General features: G+C 43.1%; 1 protein-coding gene across 50 annotated transcripts in view; it reads right to left on the bottom strand.

Moving 5' to 3' along the window:
* Nucleotides 1-22,783, bottom strand: part of TRDN (triadin) — a 1,152,170-nt gene that overhangs the window by 644,063 nt on the left and 485,324 nt on the right. For 48 of the 50 annotated variants that reach the window (XM_075339946.1, XM_075339974.1, XM_075339964.1 and 45 more), the window contains 3 exons: nucleotides 21,178-21,228; nucleotides 18,066-18,095; nucleotides 13,814-13,843 (listed from right to left, as the gene is read on the bottom strand). In XM_075339946.1, coding sequence (XP_075196061.1) covers nucleotides 13,814-13,843; nucleotides 18,066-18,095; nucleotides 21,178-21,228 — 111 coding nt within the window. The remainder of the gene's footprint in view (nucleotides 1-13,813; nucleotides 13,844-18,065; nucleotides 18,096-21,177; nucleotides 21,229-22,783) is intronic. The other 2 variants (XM_075339958.1, XM_075339971.1) reach the window with 1 other exon arrangement.

Raw genomic sequence — 22,783 nt, 5'->3', positions numbered from 1 at the left:
GCTAATCTCAGGGCGAGCAGTTCCCTATCCCCAATGGTATAGTTTCTCTCTGCCGGTGAAAAGGTTTTAGCAAAGAAGAAACACGGCCTTTTTCTACCTGCACCGTTCTTTTGATACAAGACCGCACAAGCACCCACTGAAGAGGCGTCAACCTCCAAGAGGAAGGGCTTATTCTCATCGGGTCTTTGAAGAACGGGAGCAGTTGAAAAGTGTCTTTTTACTGCCTCAAAAGCCTGAGATGTCTCAGTAGACCAGACTTTTGGATTAGCACCTTTCTTAGTCAAGGCCACCAAAAGGGCCACCAAAGTAGAAAAATGGGGTATGAACTGCCTGTAATAATTTATGAATCCTATGAAGCGTTGCACTGCCTTCAAGGAATGAGGTTCGGACCATTCCAGGACAGCAGAGAGCTTCGCAGGATCCAAAGCCAGACCCTCTTGTGAGATAATGTAGCCCAAAAAAGGCAAGGATGACTGCTCGAATACACATTTTTCGAGTTTAGCAAACAATGAGTGCTCCCTTAAACGGGAAAGGACACGAACGACATCCTGACGATGAGTCTCCAGATCAGGAGAAAAAATCAGGATGTCGTCCAGATACACCACGACGGAGGATAACAGTAAATCCCTGAACACATCATTTACGAAGTCCTGAAATACTGCGGGTGCATTACATAACCCAAAAGGCATGACGAGGTATTCATAGTGACCGTCTCGGGTGTTAAAAGCGGTCTTCCATTCGTCACCCTCTCAAATTCTTACAAGTTATACGCACCCCGCAGATCCAACTTCGTAAAAATCTGAACTCCCCTCAGTCTGTCAAAGAGCTCCTAAATTAAAGGTAACGGGTATTTGTTCTTTATTGTGATTGCGTTGAGACCCCTGTAATCTATGCAGGGACGCAAATCACCCTCTTTCTTCCTAACAAAGAAAAACCCAGCTCCCGCGGGAGAGACAGACTTACGAATGAACCCCTTCTCTAAACTCTCTCTTATATAGGTCGACATGGCCTCCGACTCAGGTATCGACAGGGGGTAAACCCTGCCCTTAGGTGGAACCGAACCTGGGATAAGGTCTATGGTACAGTCATACGGCCTACGGGGTGGAAGAACCTCAGCACCCTGTTTGGAGAACACGTCAGCGAAGTCCAAATAGGGTGTAGGTATGGGAGAGAGATCAGTTGATGCAACCGCAACGACCTTAGGTGGTAAGGGAAGACATCGGGACTGACATTTCGAACCCCAACTAATAATGCTGTCGGACTCCCAGTCAATGTGAGGAGCATGAGTCCGAAGCCATGGGAGACCCAGAAGGACGTCGTCTATACCCTCAGGCAAAACAAGAAAAGAAATCTCCTCTATGTGACCCTGAGGCAGGGAAAGGCGCAAGGGAACTGTCCTCAATGTAATAGAGTCAGACAACATAGTCCCATTAACAACACGGACAGGAATAGGCGCCTCTAACATAATAGAAAGAATATTGTGTCTCTTTACAAATCCTGAGGACACAAAAGTCCCGTCAGCTCCGAAATCCACAAAAGCCATAATAGGCCATGTATTCTCAGAGAATGAGAGCTGACCTGGGATACTACACTTAGAGGGTGCAGAAAACATCTCTAGTAACCCCGCTCTAATGGTTACTAGGCCTGGGAGTTTCCCTGACGACTAGAACACTTGTTGGCATAGTGCCCAGCCTGACATAACATATAGGAGGATCAGACTTGCGTAGTCTGACCTAACTCCATAGGAGTGGGAGATGTTTCAGATGCTGAGGAAGATGGTAGTGGAACCTCAACAACTGGAATAGCCCGATGCTTAGGGCGTGAGGAAGAGACCTCGAGTCTATGTTCCCTATGGCGTACGTCAATCCTCACTGCTACTGTGATCAAGTCCTCCAGAGAAGCAGGGACTTCACGAGTAGCAAGGGCATCCTTGACATAGCCTGCCAACCCTCTCCAGAAGATAGGAATCAACACCTTCTCTGGCCAATCTAGTTCTGCCACCAGAGTTCTAAAAGCAATGGCATAAGAACTAGTGGATAACAAACCCTGAGATAGATCTAAGAGTCTCAGGGCCGCATCATGGGTAACCTGCGGACCCATGAATACCGCTTTAAGAGCATCAAGAAAGTCTTGATGTCTCAGAGTAACCACATCAGATCGCTCCCATAAGGGAGTCGCCCATTCTAAGGCTTTGTCCTGAAGTAAGGAGATGATAAAGCCTACTCTGGACCTCTCCGTAGAGAAGCGAGAAGAATTGACCTCTAGGTGTATCTGACACTGACTAATGAAAAGATGACATGATCTGGCATCGCCAGAATATCTGTTTGGCAGAGCAAGTCGAGGATCATGTGCAGATGTCACCATGATCTGAGGTTTATCCTCTATACTCTTGAGCCGCGACTCAAGTACTTGTATGTAACGGTGTAACTGCTGATATTCTGCCATAACTGCCAGACCCTTGGCTCAGTCCTAATGTTACGGGGGGCTGTCTGATAATAAAACCTAAAGGAATGTCAGACAGTCAGGGTCCACCATGCAAAGACTCTGCTGCAGACTATGGCAGAGGATAAGGGGTATATAAGTGTGCCACTGTAAATAATGATAGCACAAGTGCAGAGTGCAATACCTCTGTTATACTCACAGAGGAATATAATTAGAAAATAAAGCAATTCCTCCCTTACTTGGAGGGTGTGTGGAATGGTCTCTGTTAAAGATCACAGAGACAAAAGCACTGAGTGTGAAATGGCACCTACCTAGGTCCGTTCCTCTAGTGGTGCCAGGAGACGGACAGCAGCGTAAGCCGCACAAAGCTCCTACCTGCGTTCGCTCCACTAGTGTGTGAGGACACGAACCACTAGATATGGCACCTGCCTAGGCCCGCTCTTATAGTGGTGCAAAAGAGACGGACAGCAGCGTAAGCCGCACAAAGCTCCTACCTGCGTTCGCTTCACTAGTGTGCGAGGACATGAACCACTAGATATGGCACCTGCCTAGGCCCACTCTTCTAGTGGTGCAAAAGAGACGGACAGCAGCATAAGCCGCACAAAGCTCCTACCTCTGTTCACTCCCCTAGTGTGCGAGGATACGAACAACTGCCAGACGCAGTATAAGGAACGTTACCCTAGCGGCAACGTCCACCTATGAGTAGAATCACAAGGCCCAGCCGGACCATGTGCCTCAGGCACCTGCCTATGTCCGCTCCACTAAGAGGTAAGGATACGGACTGCAGCCGAAGCTGTAAGGTATAAGAACGCTACCCTGCCGGTAGCGCTCACCTAACATAGACAGAGAGATGCCTAGAGGAACGTGCACAGAGCGTCTACTTGCATGCATGAACCAAGAGGACTGAGTGCCGGGCAGCATACGTCAGGGTCTTATATAGACTCTGTGCCTCATCCAAGATGGAGGACCCCAGAGCCAATCCACTGCCAGAATGACAGCAATGACGTCACGCTGGCCTATCACCGAGCAAAGCGTCATAAGCACATGATCAGCGACCAATCGGCATAGAAGGTGTCAGAGACATGTGACCACGTGTCACAAGCACATGACCAGTGGCCAATCAGCTTAGAAGGTGTCAGAGACATGTGACCTCGTGTCAGCGATGATGTCACCCGCACATGTGCAATGGCTCCAAGATAGGACTTAGTCTCCAGCGCTTGCACATGTGCAGTAGCAAGAAATCCGGACATAGTCTCCAGAGCCACAGCAACCGTAACAAAGAGTCTGTTGAAGACCTCCATACTTATCATTATGGAGCTCCAATGAAACTCTGCCTTTGGATGGGCTTCAAAGGTGACAATGAATTTTAGTATTTACACCACTGCTATGGCCTCTCCATTGAAAATAAAGATAATAAACACTTTTTTTAAATATTTTATTATATCTTTTCATGGGACAATAATAAAGATATGACAGTTTGATACAATGTAATGTAGTCAATGTACAGCTTGTATAACAGTGTAAATTTGGTGTGCCCACTAAATAACTCACCACACAGCCATTAATGTCCAAACCAAAGACAACAAAAGTTAGTACACACTTAAGTTAAAATGGTGAAATTGTGCCCAATTAGCCATTTTCCCTATCTAGTGTCATATGTCTCATTGGCATTACAACTTTTCAGGTGTGACTGGGGAGCAGGTGTGTTAAATTTCATGTTATCGCTCACACACTCTCTCATACTGGTCACTGGAAGTTCAACATGGCACCTCATGGCAAAGAATTCTCTGGGGATCTGAAAAAAAGAAAAAAATAATTGCTACTCTACATAAAGATGGCCTAGGCTATAAGAAGAATGCCAAAACCCTGAAAATGAGTTGCAGCACGGTGGCCAAGACCATAAAGTAGTTTAACAAGACAGGTTCCACTCAGAACAAGCCTTGCCATGGTCAAACAACGAAGTTGACTCCACATGCTCAGCGTTATATCCATAGGTTGTGTTTTCAAAATAGATGTTTGTGTGCTGCCAGAGTTTAAAAGATTTGGGGGTCAGCCTGTCAGTTGTCAGACCATATGCCCCACACTGTATCAAATTGGTCTGCATGGCTGTCATCACAGACGGAAGCTTCTTTCAAAGAAGATGCACAAAAAGCCCACAAACAGTTTGCTGAAGACAAGCATACTAAGGATTACTGCAATCATGTGATGTGGTCTGACCAAGTTAATCCTCTTTGGTTCAGATGGTGTCAAGCACGTACAGTGACATACTGAAGCACTGCATGTTTCCCTCCCTTCAGAAACTGAGCCGTGGGGCAGTATTCCAACATGATAAAAATCCCAAATGCACCTCGAAGACGACTACTTGGAGGCTAAAGGGGCTGAACTGGACAAGCATGTCTCCTGGCCAAAACAGTATTGAGCATCTGTGGGCATCCTTAAATGGAAGGTGGATGTGAGGAAGGTCCGTAACATCCACCAGCCCCGCGATGTCATCATGGAAGAATGAAAGTAGATTTCAGTGGCAACCTGTGAAGCTCTAGTGAGCTCCATGCTCAAGAGCGTTAAGGCATTGCTTTAAAATAAAGGTTGGCCACCTAAAATATTGACACTTTAGGATCAATTTGGCCATTTTTACTTAGGGGTGTACTCACATATGTTGCAAGCGGCTTAGACATTAACGGTTGTGTATTGAGTTATTTAGAGGGCACACCAAACTTTCACTTTTCTACAAGCTGTAAACTGAATTTTTTAAATTATATCAAAGTGTCATATCTTCATTGTGCAGGTGACAGGAGCAGCAGAAGACACCGCCGCTCCTGTCACATCCACGCAGCTAATGAGATGAGAAGCGCGATCAGCTGCTGTCACTGAGGTTACTCACGGCCACCGCTGGATCCAGCAGTGGCCGCGAGTTACCTGACTGACAGTAGCTGATCGCGCTACTCATCTCATTAGCTGCGTGGAGGTGTCTTTTGCTGCTCCTGTCACCTGCATGCAGCAGAGCTGGAAGCGACGCTGGAGGTCCGTGGATTACGCCTGACATGGAGGGCTTTGTCGGGGTTAATAAATTGGTAATGAGGGAATTTGTTTGTGTTTTTTATTTCTAATAAATGATTTTTTCGGGTGTGTGTGTTTATTTACTGTAATTTACAGATTAATCATGGAAGGTATCTCGGGGAGACGCCTGACATGATTAATCTAGGACTTATTGGCAGCTATGGGCTGCCAATAACTCCTTATTACCCCGATTTGCCAACGCACCAGGGCAAATCGGGAAGAGCCGGGTACAGTCCCAGAACTGTCGCATATAATGTATGCGGCAATTCTGGGCGGCTGCTGACTGATATTGTTAGGCTGGGGGGCTCCCCATAACGTGGAGCTCCCCATCCTGAGAATACCAGCCTTCAGCCGTATGGCTTTATCTGGCTGGTATTAAAATGGGGGGGGACCGCATGCCGTTTTTTTTAATTATTTAATTATTTATTTCACTGCACAGTATAGACACGCCCACCGGCTGCTGTGATTGGGTGCAGTGAGACAGCTGTCACTCAGCGTGGTGGGCGTGTCTGACTGCAACCAATCACAGGCGCCGGTGGGCGGATAAAGCAGGGAATACGAGATTGATTAATGGGCGGACGGCTTTTTCAAAATAGTAAAAGCCGCCGAAGTTTTTATAACAGCCGTGCAGCGCCGCGCCGTAGATCGGGGAACGGTAAGTATGAGAGAGGGGGGGAACTGACCGACAGACAGCTAGAGGGACAGATATGACAGAGAGACTGACCGACAGACATAGAGACCGACTGACGGACTGAGGGAGAGAACGAAACAGAAAAAGAAAAAAGACCGACATCACATGAAAAAAGCACAAAACGTACAGGGAGCAAACAGAGATGCGTCCGTGTCACTCGGACGTGCGCACAGACCCATTGACTTTCATTGGGTCCGTACTGCGTGTTGCGTACAGAAAACGGACATGCTTCCGTGCAAAACGCACACAGGTACGGATCACTGACACGGACAAACGGACATGCATCAAAAACGCACGTGGAGCTTTTATCAAACAATAACATTGGTGCACGTTTGGCCGTGTCTCCAGTATACACGGAAACGGACCAAACACGCACGTGTTTCACGGATGTGTGTTTCAGGCCTAAGACTGAAAAGTGTACATTGGTTTGGTAAGCTCTGTAATGGAGCTGAAGAAAACAAAGATTTACTGCAATGTTATTTATTATAAGGGGACAGTATAGGAAGGGGGTGGGAGTTTGAGGAGATAGTATAAGGAGCAGGGACAGAGACAATAAGGGGGAGGGAGTATTGGGGACAGTATGGAGAACAGAGGGTGGAATATGTGAGGCGACAGTATGGGGAGCAGAGGGTGGAATGTGTGCAGAGACTGTATGGGGAGCAGTGGAAGAAAATGCATGCGGAGACATCTGAGGAATGTGAGAGGAGACAGCAAGTAAGAGAAATATATGGTGGGAAGAAGTGTAAGGTGACATGTTGAGAGAAAAGTGTGAGTGGGCATGATGGTAGAAAGGAATGCGGAGAGGCCATATAGAGAATTGGTACTGTGGCGGTCAATATGGAAATGTTGCAGCATAGGAGGGTAGTATGAGGGCTCGGCAAGAAGGGTACAGTTTGACAAGGAGGGAGAGTGTGAGGAGAGTGCAAAGTATAGGGACATATATGGATGGCATAGTGTGAGAGGACAGTGTGAAAGGGGGATTCATATAGAAAAGAAAGGACAGTATAGATGGTATGTACCACTAGAGGGAAAGTATGGGAATCTTATTTTGCAAGGGAGCAACTTTTTACTCAAGACCAGGGCATAGGGCAGATATGATGTTATTTTTAAGGGCACAGTATTGGGATGTTCTGTAGAAGACTGAAGCAAATTAGAATGGTGCCTGGACCAGATGGACAATAAAAGGAGAGTGACTACAATCACAAAATATGTCAAGGTACCTAAATGTTTTAACTTGTTGCTCCTGTATGGATTATAGTCTGATAATGACTGATCATATTAACTCCCAGTAGCTCCTTACTATTGGTAAGGACATAGTGGGAATTGTAAGTTCACATGATACAATTGTATATGGGGCTGACCTGACATTACAATTGAGTTGTAAGATTGGTGCTGTATTCATGTACTGATGGAGGTTCTGGTAATCTATTTCTGTACTGATTGTGGTTCTGGTTGTGAAGCTAAACATGGTGCAGTTGGAGGCTAAAACACCAGGTGTTTCACAAGCACAACCAGACGAGAACTAATAGAAGAAAAATCTAGGTGGTGCAGAACCAAAGGGAGAGTACTCAAACAGGCCAAGGTCGATGCACAGAGAGGTAACGTTCAGGACAATAGGGAAAACCGAGTCAGAGTCTAAGCACTAGCTGCAGTTGGTACACAAAGGGAGTCAGTCAGTAGGTAGGGATGAGATCAGTCAACAGGGCTGGGAATGAGTAAAGAACGTGGGTAATACAGAGGGAGGTAAAAAGAGGGAGTAGGACAGAACACTGGGATGAGCATAACGGAATAAGAAGATGAGATGGAGGGGGTTATGGGGAGGTCAGGGAATGCAGACACGGGCAGCGGAAGGAAGTTGGGAGAACTGTAGGAGGGGAGCGGTAGCGGGACAGGATCAGGGAAGACACAAGCAGATCAGAGCCGAGTACTTGTCGAAACCGGAAATATCACTGGTGGCACAGCAGCAGGGTCGGCTCCAAAATAAAGCAGAGGGGAGTCCAAATCGAGGTCCGGAGGACCCCTCCCCCAAGGTCAGGGGGAGGCCGAAAACCAGGATGGGACCAAAAAGGGTAAACCAGCTTTGTAGGAGGCTGGCTCGCAGAGCCAAGGTGAAAGACTGGCTCTGCAGGATGGATGACCTGCAGAGCATAGTCATGATACTGGTGTTGTATTTCTCAATTGATGGTGGTTCTGTTGATGCATTACTGTACTGATGTGAAGTTTAATGAAATACTGATTGTGCTTCTGGTGATGTATTCATGTACTGATGTTGATTTTGGTGATGCACTTTTGTACAGATGGGGTTGTGATTAAATATGAGCGAACTTGTTCAAAAAAGGCTCTCAAATCTCAAATGCATCATGAACCTTGCCAATTCGAATTGGGGTTTGGGTTCCCAAACACTTTTTCAAAATCGGCCTTTGTTTGATAACTGTTTATGTTTACACCATTGCAGAAACCATCTACTTCCGGTTCCATCAGACCATGTCAAGTATTGGCATGGCTGTGATTGGCCAGTTAAATCACTATAAAAATAAATAAAAGGAAGCAAAATGGATAAAGCAGGACATACTTACCAGTCTCTTTGTGATTCTTACACTACTTCCGGATCAGCTCATTAACCCTTATGCATATACACTGCTTCCCATGCCCACAATCTGGGACAGCGTCTGTGATTGGCTACAGTCAGACTTCCAGCATCTCTGATTGGTTGCCTTCACAGTAGCTGTCTGTCTGCCCCAATAAAGTGTAAAAGTATATAAATAAAATGATGGCATGTGGTCCCCCATATATTAATACCCAGCTCAGATAAAGCTGATGGCTACAGGCTGCAGCTCCCCGCTGTGCGCAATATACTAGCTGTGAATCAAAATGTGAGGGACTCTAATGAGGCTTTTTTTAAATTATTTAAATAAATAATAGGAGGATTGTTTTCCACCTACCGGCTTTTTTACCTACCGGCTTCTCAGCCCTTACAATCATCTTTTAAAAATATATATGGTATTTTTTATTCTCGAACATTTTATTAGATCAAGTCTCTGTAGGACTTTTTTGATCTGCTATATATCGTGACTGCCACCGGCCGGGGCCTCACGATAGTGTAGTCCCATTGTGTACTGAGGGTTTATTGTTGTTTAATTTTTGTTAGTAGTATGCATTAGATTTTTTGTATTAAATTAGTTTTTTGTCCATCATTGTTGTCTTATTTTTCAGCGCTGGTTCGTGAGGTTTTTCCAGTACGGTAAAAACCTCTAACGTGTTCCTTATAAAAAGTAATGACAGCTGTGATTTGTCAGCTGTCATCAAGCCCTGAATCAGTAATGAGGAAGGGTATTTGAGACATCCCCCATTACTAATCCTGTAAGTCAAAAGGAATAAACACAAAAAACAGAGAAAAATCCTTTATTTTAAAAAACAAACAAACCATCTTTCACCAATTTATTAACATCAAAAACACCCATGCAGGTCCTACGTAATCCACACAAGGTCCCACGATGATGCCAGCTCTGCTACATCTGAGGTTGCAGTGCAGTCACAATAAGAAATATGACCACTCAATGCAGCCATCAGGGACACATTAACTCAGTCACTACTGTGAACGGTGACGTCACTGAGTTCACTTGAAGTGATAGGTGAAGGTTCTCATGGAACCCCAGCTGTGACCTCATGTGAACTGACCTCTAGTGAACTCATTGAATTTAGTGACCTCACCTCAGGTTAACTTATTGACCTCAATGTCAGATTACCACATTAGGCAATGTGTGCACATTGATTATTTTTTGCACAAATTCCTGCACCAAATCTGCATCTGCTGGCAAAAAATTGCATCAATATCAGCTCGCACATGCATCACTTTTGGATGTGTTTTTTTGCCAGAAGATGCTGATTTGTTGCAGGAATTTGGTGAATAACCTTCAGCACTAAATCTGCATCTATTGACAAAAATGGTTTTCTAACAGGAGATGAAAGTCTCATTGAAGCTAATGAGTTCACCTTAGGTGAGGTCACTGAGTTTAATGAGTTCACCTTAGGTGAGTTTACCTGTGGTCACAGGTGGAGGACCGTGGGAACTTCCAGCTGTGACCGCAGGTATACTCAGTGGCGTCAACGCTCATAGCTGCGGCACTGCAGTGCTGGAATCATCATGGGATGTCATATGGATTACGTCAAATTGGCAAGGGTGATTTTAGGCTTAATAAAGGGGTAAAAGAGGGTGTGTGTATTGTATTTCAAATAAATGATTTTTTCAGTCTTTGTGTTTTATTTCTTATTACTTACAGGATTAGTAATGGGAGTGCCTTAGAAACCACTCCCTATTATCTATGGCTTGATAGAAGCTGTCAAATTACAGCTGTCATTAGTCCCTTAAATTAACTTGATTTCCACAGCACCAGGGCAATCAGGATCAGATAAGAAAAGGCGAGAATTGTCACATCTAATAGATGTAACAATTCTAGGAGGCTGCGGGCTGCTATTTTTAGGTTGGGGGGCCCAATAACCATGCTCCTCCCCAGCCTGAGGACACCAGCCCCCGGCTGTCGGCTTTACCTTGGCTGGTTAAAAAAAAAGGGGGGGCCCGCAAGTCATTTTTTAAAATTATTTATTTAAATAATTTTAAAAAACCACATGGAATCCATTGCATTTTGATGCACAGCCAAGATTAGCATCTGACTGTGGGCTGCAGCCTGTAGTAATCTGCTTTATTTGTGCTAGGTATCACAATAAGGGGGATCCTACTCCTGTTTTTTTTTTTAATTTACTTATTTTTACAGCACTGTAGGGATGCAGAAAGCATGTGTGATTTCAATAAATTACAGATGCTGTCACACAGAGTGAGGTCACGGTCTGACTGCAATCAGTCAGAGACGCCGGGACTGTCAGCAGGTGGGGGAAGCAGGGAATGTGTATGAGAGCTAATGTGCGGATCTGGAAGCAGTGAGACAGGTAAGTATAACTGTCCATCTGTATTCCTTTTTTTCTCTTGCAGCCCTTGTAGTCCTTACTAACACTAGCCCCCCTAGCCCTTATTAGCACATACGTTTTGCCTCCCATTCAATTCAATGGTATTGAAATGTTTGCATATCTCTATTTGTGATTATATTATTCTGCACTGATATTAGTATTGGTTGTGTATTTCTGTACTGATGCTTTTCTGGTGCTGTATTTCTGTACTGATGAGGGTTGTGATATTGTGTTTTGTACTAATGGTGCTTCTGGTGATGTATTTCTATAATGATGTTGGTTTTGTTGATTTATTCCTTTGCTATTATTGGTGCTGATCCTGTACACATGTACGAATTCATAACTTGTAAGATTACATGGCCATGTTAATAAAATATTTGCTGTTTAACATTTACGTTCTACACAGCGGCCTGGGCTCTTATATACAGTATGTTAGAATGCTGTATATAAGAGCCTACTGGTGGTGGCCGCAGTATATAGGGCCCAAATCTGGTGACAGGTTCCCTTTAAAGGTGCTTGATGCTATAAAAAATAAACTTAGAGATTCCTACCAGCCCTGGAAAGCCCCTTTAAGGATTCATAAATCATGTGGCAATCGATATTGACTTATAGGATTGTTACTTCCAATAAGTGGCATAGAGACCCTGTTATTTATGAAGTGGCTAACTGCATTAATGGTGGGTGAGCACAAAGGTGCTGGAAAGCACTTTACGCAAGTCAAGCTGGTCGGGCGCTCGGACGAGTCAGAATTGAGTAATAATTATAAAGGAAGTCAATGATTGGGCAGTTCAGCTCTCTACTCACATACAGCCAGCCATATACAGAGTATTTCCAGGGGAGAGTGGACAAGGTTTTTTTTTTCCCACAGTATCTGAACACATAATTTTTACCCCCAGTGAGAGACAGTCAGAGACTACAAATGGCTCTCATTACTCAGTGAAGGCAACCATCTCTATGTGTCAGATCATTCATGAATGACACATCCGAGCACTAGCAATACTTTGCCAAGTATTGAGCAGTGTTGAGCATGCTTGCTCATCATTAATGTCCCTTTATTATTTTCTAGAGAACTACATGGTCTATATCTTTGCATACACAAGGTTTGTAGTCTCCTTTATGAGGAAATTTACTTCGATTTTCTGTCGAAAGCTCCTCACACAGCCAACCAGTCTCCTACTGTCACGTCCCTACCAGAGTCCGCACCTGCGACTTCTGCTTTGGTCACCTTGCTTTCCCGTATTCCCAACATGGACAGTGCTGGTGATAGGGGAGGAGTCAGTGCCAGTGGCTCTGGTGGGCGCAGGCTCCGCTCAGCCACTAATTTGGGTTTCCCTGGGACCTTCAGTACCACTGGATGACTGTGGTGGCATGTGTCTTCCAGCTGAAGTTACCACCTTTCAGCTACAGCCAATGGGAAGACACCACACCCTTCTAATTCCTCCTCCTGTCTGCTGGTCCCTGCCAGATATAGTTTTGTAGTTCTGCTTACCTCTGGTTTATATCCTGCTTCTGAACTTGTGATCCCTGTGTATGACCTCTGCCAGTTCACTGACCACTCTCCTGCCTGCCGTGTTCTATACTTCGCTGTCTTCTCCAGTTTGACCTTAGCCTGAATTCCTGACCACCCTCTTGCCTGACGATTTTGTCCCTTTTTGTGCCTTCTGGTTTGGACCCTGCCTGACTACTACTCTTTCCTGGACTGCAGCCTTCCATAGGCAGCAATCTCCGGGACCTTGTGTAATTCCAAATCCCTGTACAAGGGTTAAAGGGTTTTGGGGTCTTGAGATCCTGTTGTGTGGGCGGCTTGCCTCTACTCTGTCTGTGACAGTCATCCTGAGACCGTGGTCCCGGGCAGATGTTACACCTGCTTTGCACTGATGAGAGGCGAGAAGACAGACACATTTAAATGCATATGGAGCTCTTTTCCTGGAGGAAACAAAATGACTGTAGTTTGGTTTTATGCATAAATTCATGTGGCAAGGATTTTTAAAGGTTTGTTATTGACTTTAGGATTTTTGCTTTCAATGGATGACAGTAGAAACTGTGTGAAGTTTCTATGTAAAAATAAGAGTGATTTGACTATATTGGGAAATTTCCACAGATGGCTTCAAATAAGATGCCAACACTGCTTTTATTTGAGGGGCAAAATACAGTTTGTTAGGTATAACTGATAAATTGAAAGTGAGATTAGTAGAGTTATTTGCAATATATTGCATGGGCACTAGATGGCAGTCTTGCTTTGGAAATGTCCAAATTTCGGCTCTATGGCTGTGGATTAATAACACCAACAGTAAATGCTTTATTTTTGTGTTATCTTTCTGAAAATAAGTTTATAAAAAACAGTAGATTATAGATAGACTGTAATATTATTTTTCCTCATTTTCCATTTCGTACTTCAGTTTTATTTTTTTAGTCAAATGTTAAAAATGGTCCTTTTTTCTGTGTATTGGACCTAATTCTGGTCCATGTGTCAGTCTTTACAATTCTTGTTTGCATCCATTTTTCTAGTATGAAAAATAGAATTCTCTTTATCAGTGCTGAAGGACATGTGAAGAGGCACAGGACAGCACACATCTGTATAATAAATTGTCCAGAAAACAAGTGCAGCCAATACAGCAGCTAATGATCAATGGCTAATGCAAAGCAACAAGCTCTGCTTACTTTTTCTTTTAATCGTCTTCAGATCTTTGGCTGAAGGAAAAAGCAGGTTAAATAATTGAGTCATGTAGGATATTTCTTAGAATATAATGAGGTGATATTTGTTATTCAGTATGTGCAGTAAAAGCATCAATATACTTAATATATTATTATTTTCATTCTACAACAGTTAAAGAGATTCTAGAGTTATGTATATTGTGATATAAAGCAGAGGCTCCAAGAGTCTCCCTATCGGCTGTGTCTTGGCACCCTCCGTAGTGGGAGCCGGCTATTCTGAGTTCCCACTGTGAAGCTGACAGCTGGACTCAGAGAAAGTACAGTGCGCTGGGTCCCTGTGATCAATTGTACTTGTATCTTTCAGATAAAAGTACAATTGAACACTACCTGCTAGCACTTTCGGGTCAGCATGACATCACCAGTGTGAGTAAGTCAGCTGATCACACTGGTGACATCGCTCACAAAGGCAGCCAACAATGCTGGTGGTAAGTGCTCCAACATACTGTGTCTGTATATACTTCTGCCTCACCCTCACCAACATACTGTGCCTGTATATACTTCTGCCTCATCCTCCACAACATACCGTGTCTGTATATACTTCTTCCTTACCCTTCCCAACATACTGTGTCTGTATATGCTTCTGCTTCACCCTCTCCAACATACTGTGTCTGTATATACTTCTTCCTCAGCCACCCCAACATACTGTGTCTGTATGTACTTCTCCCTCACCCTCCCAACATACTGTGTCTGTATATACTTCTTCCTCACTCACCCCAACATACTGTGTCTGTATATACTTCTCCCTCACCCACCCCAACATTCTGTGTCTGTATATACTTCTTCCTCACCCTCCGTAACATACTGTGTCTGCACATACTTCTCCCTCACCTTAGCCAACATACTATGCCTGTATATACTTCTGCCTCACCCTCACCAAACATACTGTGCCTGTATATACTTCTGCCTCACCCTCCCCAACATACTGTGTCTGCATATACGTCTTCCTCACCCTCCCCAACATACTGTGTCTAAATATGCTTTTCCCTCACCCTCCCCAACATTCTGTGTCTGTATATACTTCTCCCTCCCCCTCCCCCCATATTGTGTCTGTATACACTGGACCTCTCACCCTCCATTGTTCCTCAGTGGTGTCTTCAGTAGAGCTGGTAAAATAGAGATGCAAGTATTGGCCACCAGTTCTTCTTGCATCTGGATTTCATCTGTATCTACATCTTTAGGCTTCAGATACCGGTGAATACAATGATGGAAAAGGGAACTATCAGCTCCCTGTTCCACCATGCAGCCCAGATGCCTGAGCCTCAGCACAACAGTCATGGTGACATCACGAAAACACACCTGGTGTGCAGAGCATCAGTACACAGTCTGCACAGACTGGAGCAGCACATCAGAGGAAAGGGACCAAGGAAAATAGTTTTATTTTTCTTTTATATATTTCTTAGTAATGTAGAATGGAGGAAACTCTGGGAGCGATCATACTATATCTGGGTTGCTGTGGGTTTGATCATACTCCGTGGATGGGTTCTGCAAATGCCATAATATTCTATATGTAAGCTGTGGTAGCCATTATACTCTGTGGGGGTTGTGAGATTCATCACACCATGTGTGTGCGGAGTTGTGTAGTCCATTATACTATGTGTGTATAGTACCATGGGGTCCGTCATAATGTATGTGGAGGGGAGTTGTGGGGGCATGATACCGTGTGTGTGTGTGTGTGTGTGTGTGTGTGTGTGTGTGTGTGTGGCATTGGGAGCATCACTCTATGGGGCACTGTGGGGGCATCATTCTGTGTGAGGGAGCTATTGTTCATTGTACAATGGCTGAATAACAGGATCAGTATGATTTAATGCTTTTTGGTCTTTTTATCAAAAACAGTAAACTATTTCATTTTGATTAGCTGTCTCAGGCAAGAATACAGCTCCACTTGTAATATGCATTAGCAATAACAGCTAGTCAACAAGTTTAATTCTGCTCACTAATAGGTGACTAAATTAATAATAATAATAATAACAATAATAATAATTAAGTATTGTTTGTTGGTTTGGCCCTCCAGAACAGTTACTGTCTTTTATGTGGCACCTTGGGAAGAATAATTGCCCATTGCGATCTACAGTCTCATGCAGTGAGTCAATATATCTAGATCCATCTCATTCCCCAGTATTACATGGTGAGGAAATCCAATTAGTGTATTACTTTTGGTCAACACTTTGACTTTCATTGCATGGATTGCTATGAGAAAGGTGAGTATTTTGTGCAGAAAAAGGAAAGAAAATAAACACCCAGGTCACTGCAGCATGTAAGTGGCACCCATGTTGGGCATCTTAATTCATACTTTTCAATGAGTGCTGAGTTCTTTGTAGGTTTATACATAAGGCACCAGACCCTAATTGAGCACCAGCAACACAGGAGTGCCTTGTTCTACGACAAATCTTGTTTCTATAGGCTTATTCAAATTAAGAAAAATTCAACAATAATGGATTCCAAGAATGGATTGTCTCTAATGATGAGTGAGCACTACCATGTTTGGGTTCTCGGTACTCATAATGATTAGGGATGATCAAATACTTCGATTATTCGGCTTCGCGAATATTTTCCGAATACCTCGCTGCTATTCGTCTATTCACAAATATTCGATGCGCAATGTAAGTCTATGGGAAACCCGAATAACAACTATTCGGCCTTCCCATAGACTTACATTGCACATCGAATAGTCGAATAGCGGCGAGGTATTTGGAAAATATTCGCGAAGCCGAATAATCGAAGTATTCGATCATCCCTAATGATGTGATATCACCATTCCCCCACCCCCTTCTCCCCCTCCCCCCTCTCCCTTGTTTAATACCCATATTATTGTGATTTTTGTTGATAATGTGATGACAATATGATGTATGATGTAACATCTGACATTAATTACTAATAAAAAGTTATGGTTTAAAAAAAAAAATAATGATCAGTTGGATACCCAGATGGGCGAGACTTAGGGTGGCTTTACATGCTTCGATATTTGTCCCGATATTGCTAACATGCGACCCGCCCCCATTGTTTGTGCAAAACGGGCATATCGCTGCCCGTCGCGCACAAAATTGCGCACCCGCATCACACATACTTACCTGCATAGCGACGTTGCTGTGACCGGCGTACCGCCTCCTTTCTAAGGGGGCGGTCCACTCGGCGTCACAGCGACGTCACTGAGCGGCCGCCCAATGAAAGCGGAGGGGCGGAGATGAGCGGGACGGACATCCCGCCCACCTCCTTCCTTCCACATTATGGCCGGCGGCAGGTAGGAAATGTTCCTCGTTCCTACGGGGGTCACACAGCGATGTGCACTGCTGCAGGAACGAGGAACAACAACGGGAAAGCGACGATAGTATCTATAATTGGGAGCGGACCCCCATGTCAACGAGGAGCAATTTTGGACATTTTTGCAACGATCCAAAATCGCTCCTTGGAGTCACACACTACGAGATCGCTACAGCGGCCAGATGTGCGTCACAAAATCCGTGACCCCAACGAGATCGCTGTAGCAAAATCGTAGCGTGTAAAGCCCGCTTAACTTACCCATTTGTAATGGAAGTCACTTGGGGACTTGAGTATTTTTCTAGAGGATTTCACCAAAAAATGCTTGAGTCCCATATTGACTTCCATTATACTTGGGTGCTCAAGTTGCACTAATCTAAGCATGCAACTGCTCATTACGAGTAACGAGCACTCGAGTATGGTAATGGTCGCTCATCTCTATTCTTAAAATTGGGTAAAAATGAAAAGTTCTTGTAAAAAGAAAATTGAAATGTAATTTTTTTAAAAAAAATGTTTTCCATTCCCAGGAAAGAAGGGATTTTTTATTCTGTTGTGTATTGTGCTTGTTTTCTAGGTTACCGACCACTTCAGCAGTCCATCAGTGGTGGATAGTTTCCTAGGCATGAAGCACAGCACTTGCAAATTTTTTTGGTATGTACCTGATAAGCTGGCTGGATTACTGGATCCGGTCAGATTCAGTGGCTCTGCGCTCCTCCAATCCTAGAGAGGCAAAGCTGCTTTGCTTACCGCATTGGGTAGCGCACTGTTTACTGCTGATCTAAACTGTCAATCATTAAGCGCACTACTTAAAAAAAATAGACATCCCCTTTCATTTTTACCAGTAGATAATAATAGGTAGGCGGAAGGGTGAAAAAGTTATGAGACTAAACAGGTTTTGGAATTTAAGATACTGTACATAGATCTGAAAATCCTTAACCCTTACCTGCTTTCTTTCCTTCCTTCTTTTCTTTAGCTGAAAAGGATAAAATGAAAATATTAAAAATATATAAATGAGATGTTAGAAAACTGCAGTGCATGTTATGGCATGGTTCTTCTGTGCAGGATTCAGATTTACTCTATTTGCAAATATGTACTGTAAAACTTATCGCCCACGTTTTGTTTGTTTCCAATGATGAAACCCACATTCTGCATGTAGTAGGTATATTTCAGAACAGCATTCGATTTCTAACCTTTCACGTAGGTACTTCACACTTCATTCTGAAATTTCTCATTTTATATATCATTTGAACTGAAAATGCCTCCCTTGCTACCTCGCTTCTTACAGAATGGATATGAGCAAGTCACAGAATTTGATGAAAAAAAGGAAACAGGTATGACACATGGAAATTGAATGTCTTCCATATCCAAACGCTTAGTCAAGAGGCTTTAATAAAATTTCAAATGTGTTTCGGCTGATAAAACACGTAGAAAATCAATGTGGAAATATTCTATGATTTCAATTTGTGCTGAACGCTTGTTAAAACCGCCTTCGTTAAATGATGTTATAAGGCCGAGTAGAAATCCGGCGCTCACTGGATCTTCAGGATTTGCGTCATTTCGAGATGGCCAGGTTATCTTGTTATGACATATTCTCTAGGACATTTCTCGAAGTTGTGTTCAGCATTTAATGTTGCTGAGCAATACATGTCAAAAAAGTAAATGGAAAAGAAATGATCTGAACAGATGACAGCAGGGAGAGATAAACGTCTTAAATAACATTTTCAATAAGCCGCAGTTATTTCTCTATTTCTTTCTCTAACTTGGACTCAAAGAAAGTTACAGAGAGTGCAAATGAAAGTTGTACACCCAAAAGAGAACGAGAAATCTATATATTGATCAGCCGTTAGGAGAAACCTTCTCTGGTCATAGGTGAATAATGGAACCCAGCTCAGAGATGAGAACATGGATCTAACGCTTGAAATCTAGCCATCTTGGCCATCCCTATAAATTGCTTTTTTCTTTGCTTTGCAGGGAGTTAGAATAACTAGTAACAGCACACGTCCTGTTAGTTATTCTAAGAAATGATAATATTTATTCATTTATATAGCGTTAATTCCACAGCGCTTACGTACATGAGGAACACTGCCCCAATTGGGACTCACAATGTAAAGTCCCTATCTGTATGTTTTTGGAGTGTGGGAGGAAACCCACGCAAACACGGGGAGAACATACAAACTCCTTGCAGATGTTGTCCATAGTGGAATTTGAACCCAGGACCCCAGCGCTACAAGACTGCAATGCTAACCACTGAGCCACTAATAATTATTGATGACTACAGGTGTCACCAAATCCTCTATACATCACAAAACCTTAGTTAAAGCACTTTCTAGTAATATGTACAATATTCAATAGCGTAAAGCAATATTTAAAGGGGTTGTCCATTTGTCTGAAACCCCTTCTTAATCTCTATGTTTGCCTTCAGTAGATTAATAACACCTGCAGTGTCGGTGCAATTCCAGTGGTGTCATCACTAAAAAAACACAAATAAATATATGTTCAGCTCACCACTCTAGAGCAGGTATCTCCAGCCTCTGGTCCGGTGCAAGGAACAAGTGGTTTGGCTTCCACAGCTGAGTAATCAGTACCATCAAGAGGAACAAGGGAGGAGAGAGAAACCAGCACCGATGTAGTAAAAATATTTTCTTTATTCAAGATTCATAAAATGAAAAATCTGACCAAGTGCAGAGTATAAATACGCTTATTTATACTCTGCACTTGGTCAGATTTTTCATTTTATGAATTTTGAATAAAGAAAACATTTTTACTACATTGGTGCTGGATTCTCTCTCCTCCCTTGTTCCTCTTGATGGTGTCATCACTAACTCTCCTGGGGATTGCATGACGTTATATCCCATGAACCCTGCAGTCAATCAGCAGCCACATCCCTCTCCCCACCTTTGGACATATCACATACTTCCTGCAGAGGTATGTGATTAGTCCATAGAGAGAGTGAAGCCAACACTGACTGATGTGTCGGCGCCATTCCAGTGGTGTTGGGAATCGTGTGAGGATATATCCTACAATCAACAATCAGTGTTGGTCTTACTCTCCCTACAGACTAATCACATACATCCACAGAAAGTATGTGATACGTCCAAAGGCAGAGAGAGTAAAGTGGAAACTGATTGCTTGCAGGGATCGTATGACATAATAACATCATGTGATCCCCAGGAGAGCTAGTACCAACATTGTTGGAATGGCGCTGACACCGTACATGATTATAAGTGATATTAATTTACTGAAGGCAAACATAGGGATTGAAAACGTTTTTTTTTTAGTAGTGGACAACCCCTTTAAGTTTTTAGTTATTAGACCCACCATCTTGACCCATTTGTGTGGTCAGAGTATTTATGGGTATGACCCATGATAGAACCTCTGGACATATATATCATATATGTATTACAATAGCAAACATCTGCCTTTTACTTGATTAGTAAAAAATCAGTGGATACTGAACAGATACATTCCAATAGGGTGCTATGGGTATGTTCGGTGTACACAGAGGAATAAATTCCCTTTATTTTACATCAGGTCCACACACGGAATACGTTGTGATCAGAAGCTTAGAAAATATCTACTTTACACATACAAGTAATTGTGATTAAAGGGTTAAACAATTGTATTTACATCCATTCTAGGCAGATAAATCTGGTTCTTTTACTATTAAGGTATGTGGATTTGGGGAATAGCATTCTAGCCCAGATAAATATTGCTCAGTATTATGACTAGATTGCTTTAAAAAGCTGAGCACATGTGATAACCCTGGTGTAGATATTTCATTTTTGGGATTTTTTATTTTGATTATAGAGACACAAAAGGAGCCTTTCTAATAAGTCCTACATTGTGATCATCTTTATTATCCATTATTAACACCACTGATAAACTTGCCTCTAATTCCACAAGGCAGGGAAGGCTGGAGGAACCCTAGATTCTGGGCTTATCTTATCGTTCATACGGTAGATTCTAGTGAAGACCAATAGGTGGCGCTGTCAGGCTATGTATAATAACATTTACCTATAAAAGCCGTAAAAATTCGAGAAAACTTGCCATATTACCTTGAATTATTTTTGGAGCCTCTGCTTTAGCCGCTGCAGCTTTCAGGTGTTCTGTAAAAAAAGACAAATGGCTAAGCCCGATATCCCATACCTTCTGTACAAGGTTTACAAGCAAACATTTATTTTAGGCTGATCTTTATCTCTCTTATGTTAAGAATATATAGTCCTGGAATACCTGAAGAATATTACATCTGTGGTGTATACGAGTAGAAAAAGTTTACAAGAAAAACAGTAAATGGAGAAAATAAAATAAGGTACATTCTTGTAATACTGTCTATACATATTTACTGTACATTTTACTTTGGCACCTCTAATTCTTGTCTAAATGTAAAGAAGGCAACCGTATTACATGCCATTTAATCAATTGTTAAATATACACAAATGCCATTAGGGGGCCCAACATCACCAGAGAGGAATAATCCAGACCACAGAAAAAATGTAAAATGGAACTTGGATTGGAATTATTTGTGCTGCAAGATAAATATGTTATAATAATAATGTATTGATTCCGCAGCCCTTTACATACATTGGCAACACTGTCCCCATTGGGGCTCACAATCTAAATGCCCTATCTGTATGTCTTTGGAGTGTGGGAGGAAACCGGAGAACCCAGAGGAAACCCACACAACCATAAGGAGAACATACAAACTTCTTGCAGATGTTGACCTTGGTGGGATTTGAACCCAGGATCCTAGGCTGTAAGGTTGCAGTGCTAACCACTGAGCCATCATGCTGCCTCTCTACTTGACTTATGAATAAAGCATCACTCCTTTCAGATCAACAGACCAGATTATTTATTTATGGTCTAATAATTAGTGAATACCATAATGTTATCCGACAAGTGCCCTTCTCCAACACAGTGAACATCTGTCTGATAAGCCCCCCCCCCCCCCCCCCCCGAAGGAGCTGAAGACACCAAAGATTTATTTTAATGGGGAGCAGAAATTGGAGAAGACAGTAAGTGCAGCAGAGGAGAGGCTATATATAAGGTGATAGTATTGAGAGCGAGGAGGGAAATGTGCAAGGAAACAGTATGGAGAGGTGAAAATGGGTGCAGAATAAGTAAGAGGAGTGGGTGAGAGATCTGTGAGGAGTAGTATAGGGAGTGTGGAATATGTGATAAAATAGTATGAGAAGCGAGGGGTGGAGAATGTGTGTGGAAACAGTATGGGGAACAGAGGAGGGGGAGATGTATGTATGAGGTGGCAATATGGAGATCGAGGAGGAAATGTGGAAGGAAAAAGTATGGAGCAGTAGGAATGGGTGCAGAATAAGTATGGAAGTGGGTGAGAAATCTGTGAAAAGTAGTATGGGGATTGTGGAATTTGTGGGAAAACAGTATGAATAGCGAGAGGTGGAGAATGTGTGTGGAAATAGTATGGGGAGCAAAGGAGGGGAAGATGTTTGAGGAGACAGTATGGAGAGCATGGTTGGCACTGTGACAGCAAACAGTATGAGGAGAAGGGGGCTGGGTGTGGAACAGTATAGGTAGTGAGGAAATGTAGGAGGAGACAATATAAAGAGCGATGGGGATTGTGTGAGGAGACAGTATATGAGTGGAGTGGTTAATTTGGGGCATGTAATCTATGGGGAGATTGTGAGGGGT

The sequence above is a fragment of the Anomaloglossus baeobatrachus genome, chromosome 3, assembly GCF_048569485.1.
Source record: "Anomaloglossus baeobatrachus isolate aAnoBae1 chromosome 3, aAnoBae1.hap1, whole genome shotgun sequence".
Lineage (NCBI taxonomy): Eukaryota > Metazoa > Chordata > Amphibia > Anura > Aromobatidae > Anomaloglossus > Anomaloglossus baeobatrachus.
The sequence above is the reverse complement of the archived record's forward strand: the minus strand, read 5'-3'. Positions and strand labels throughout refer to the sequence as shown.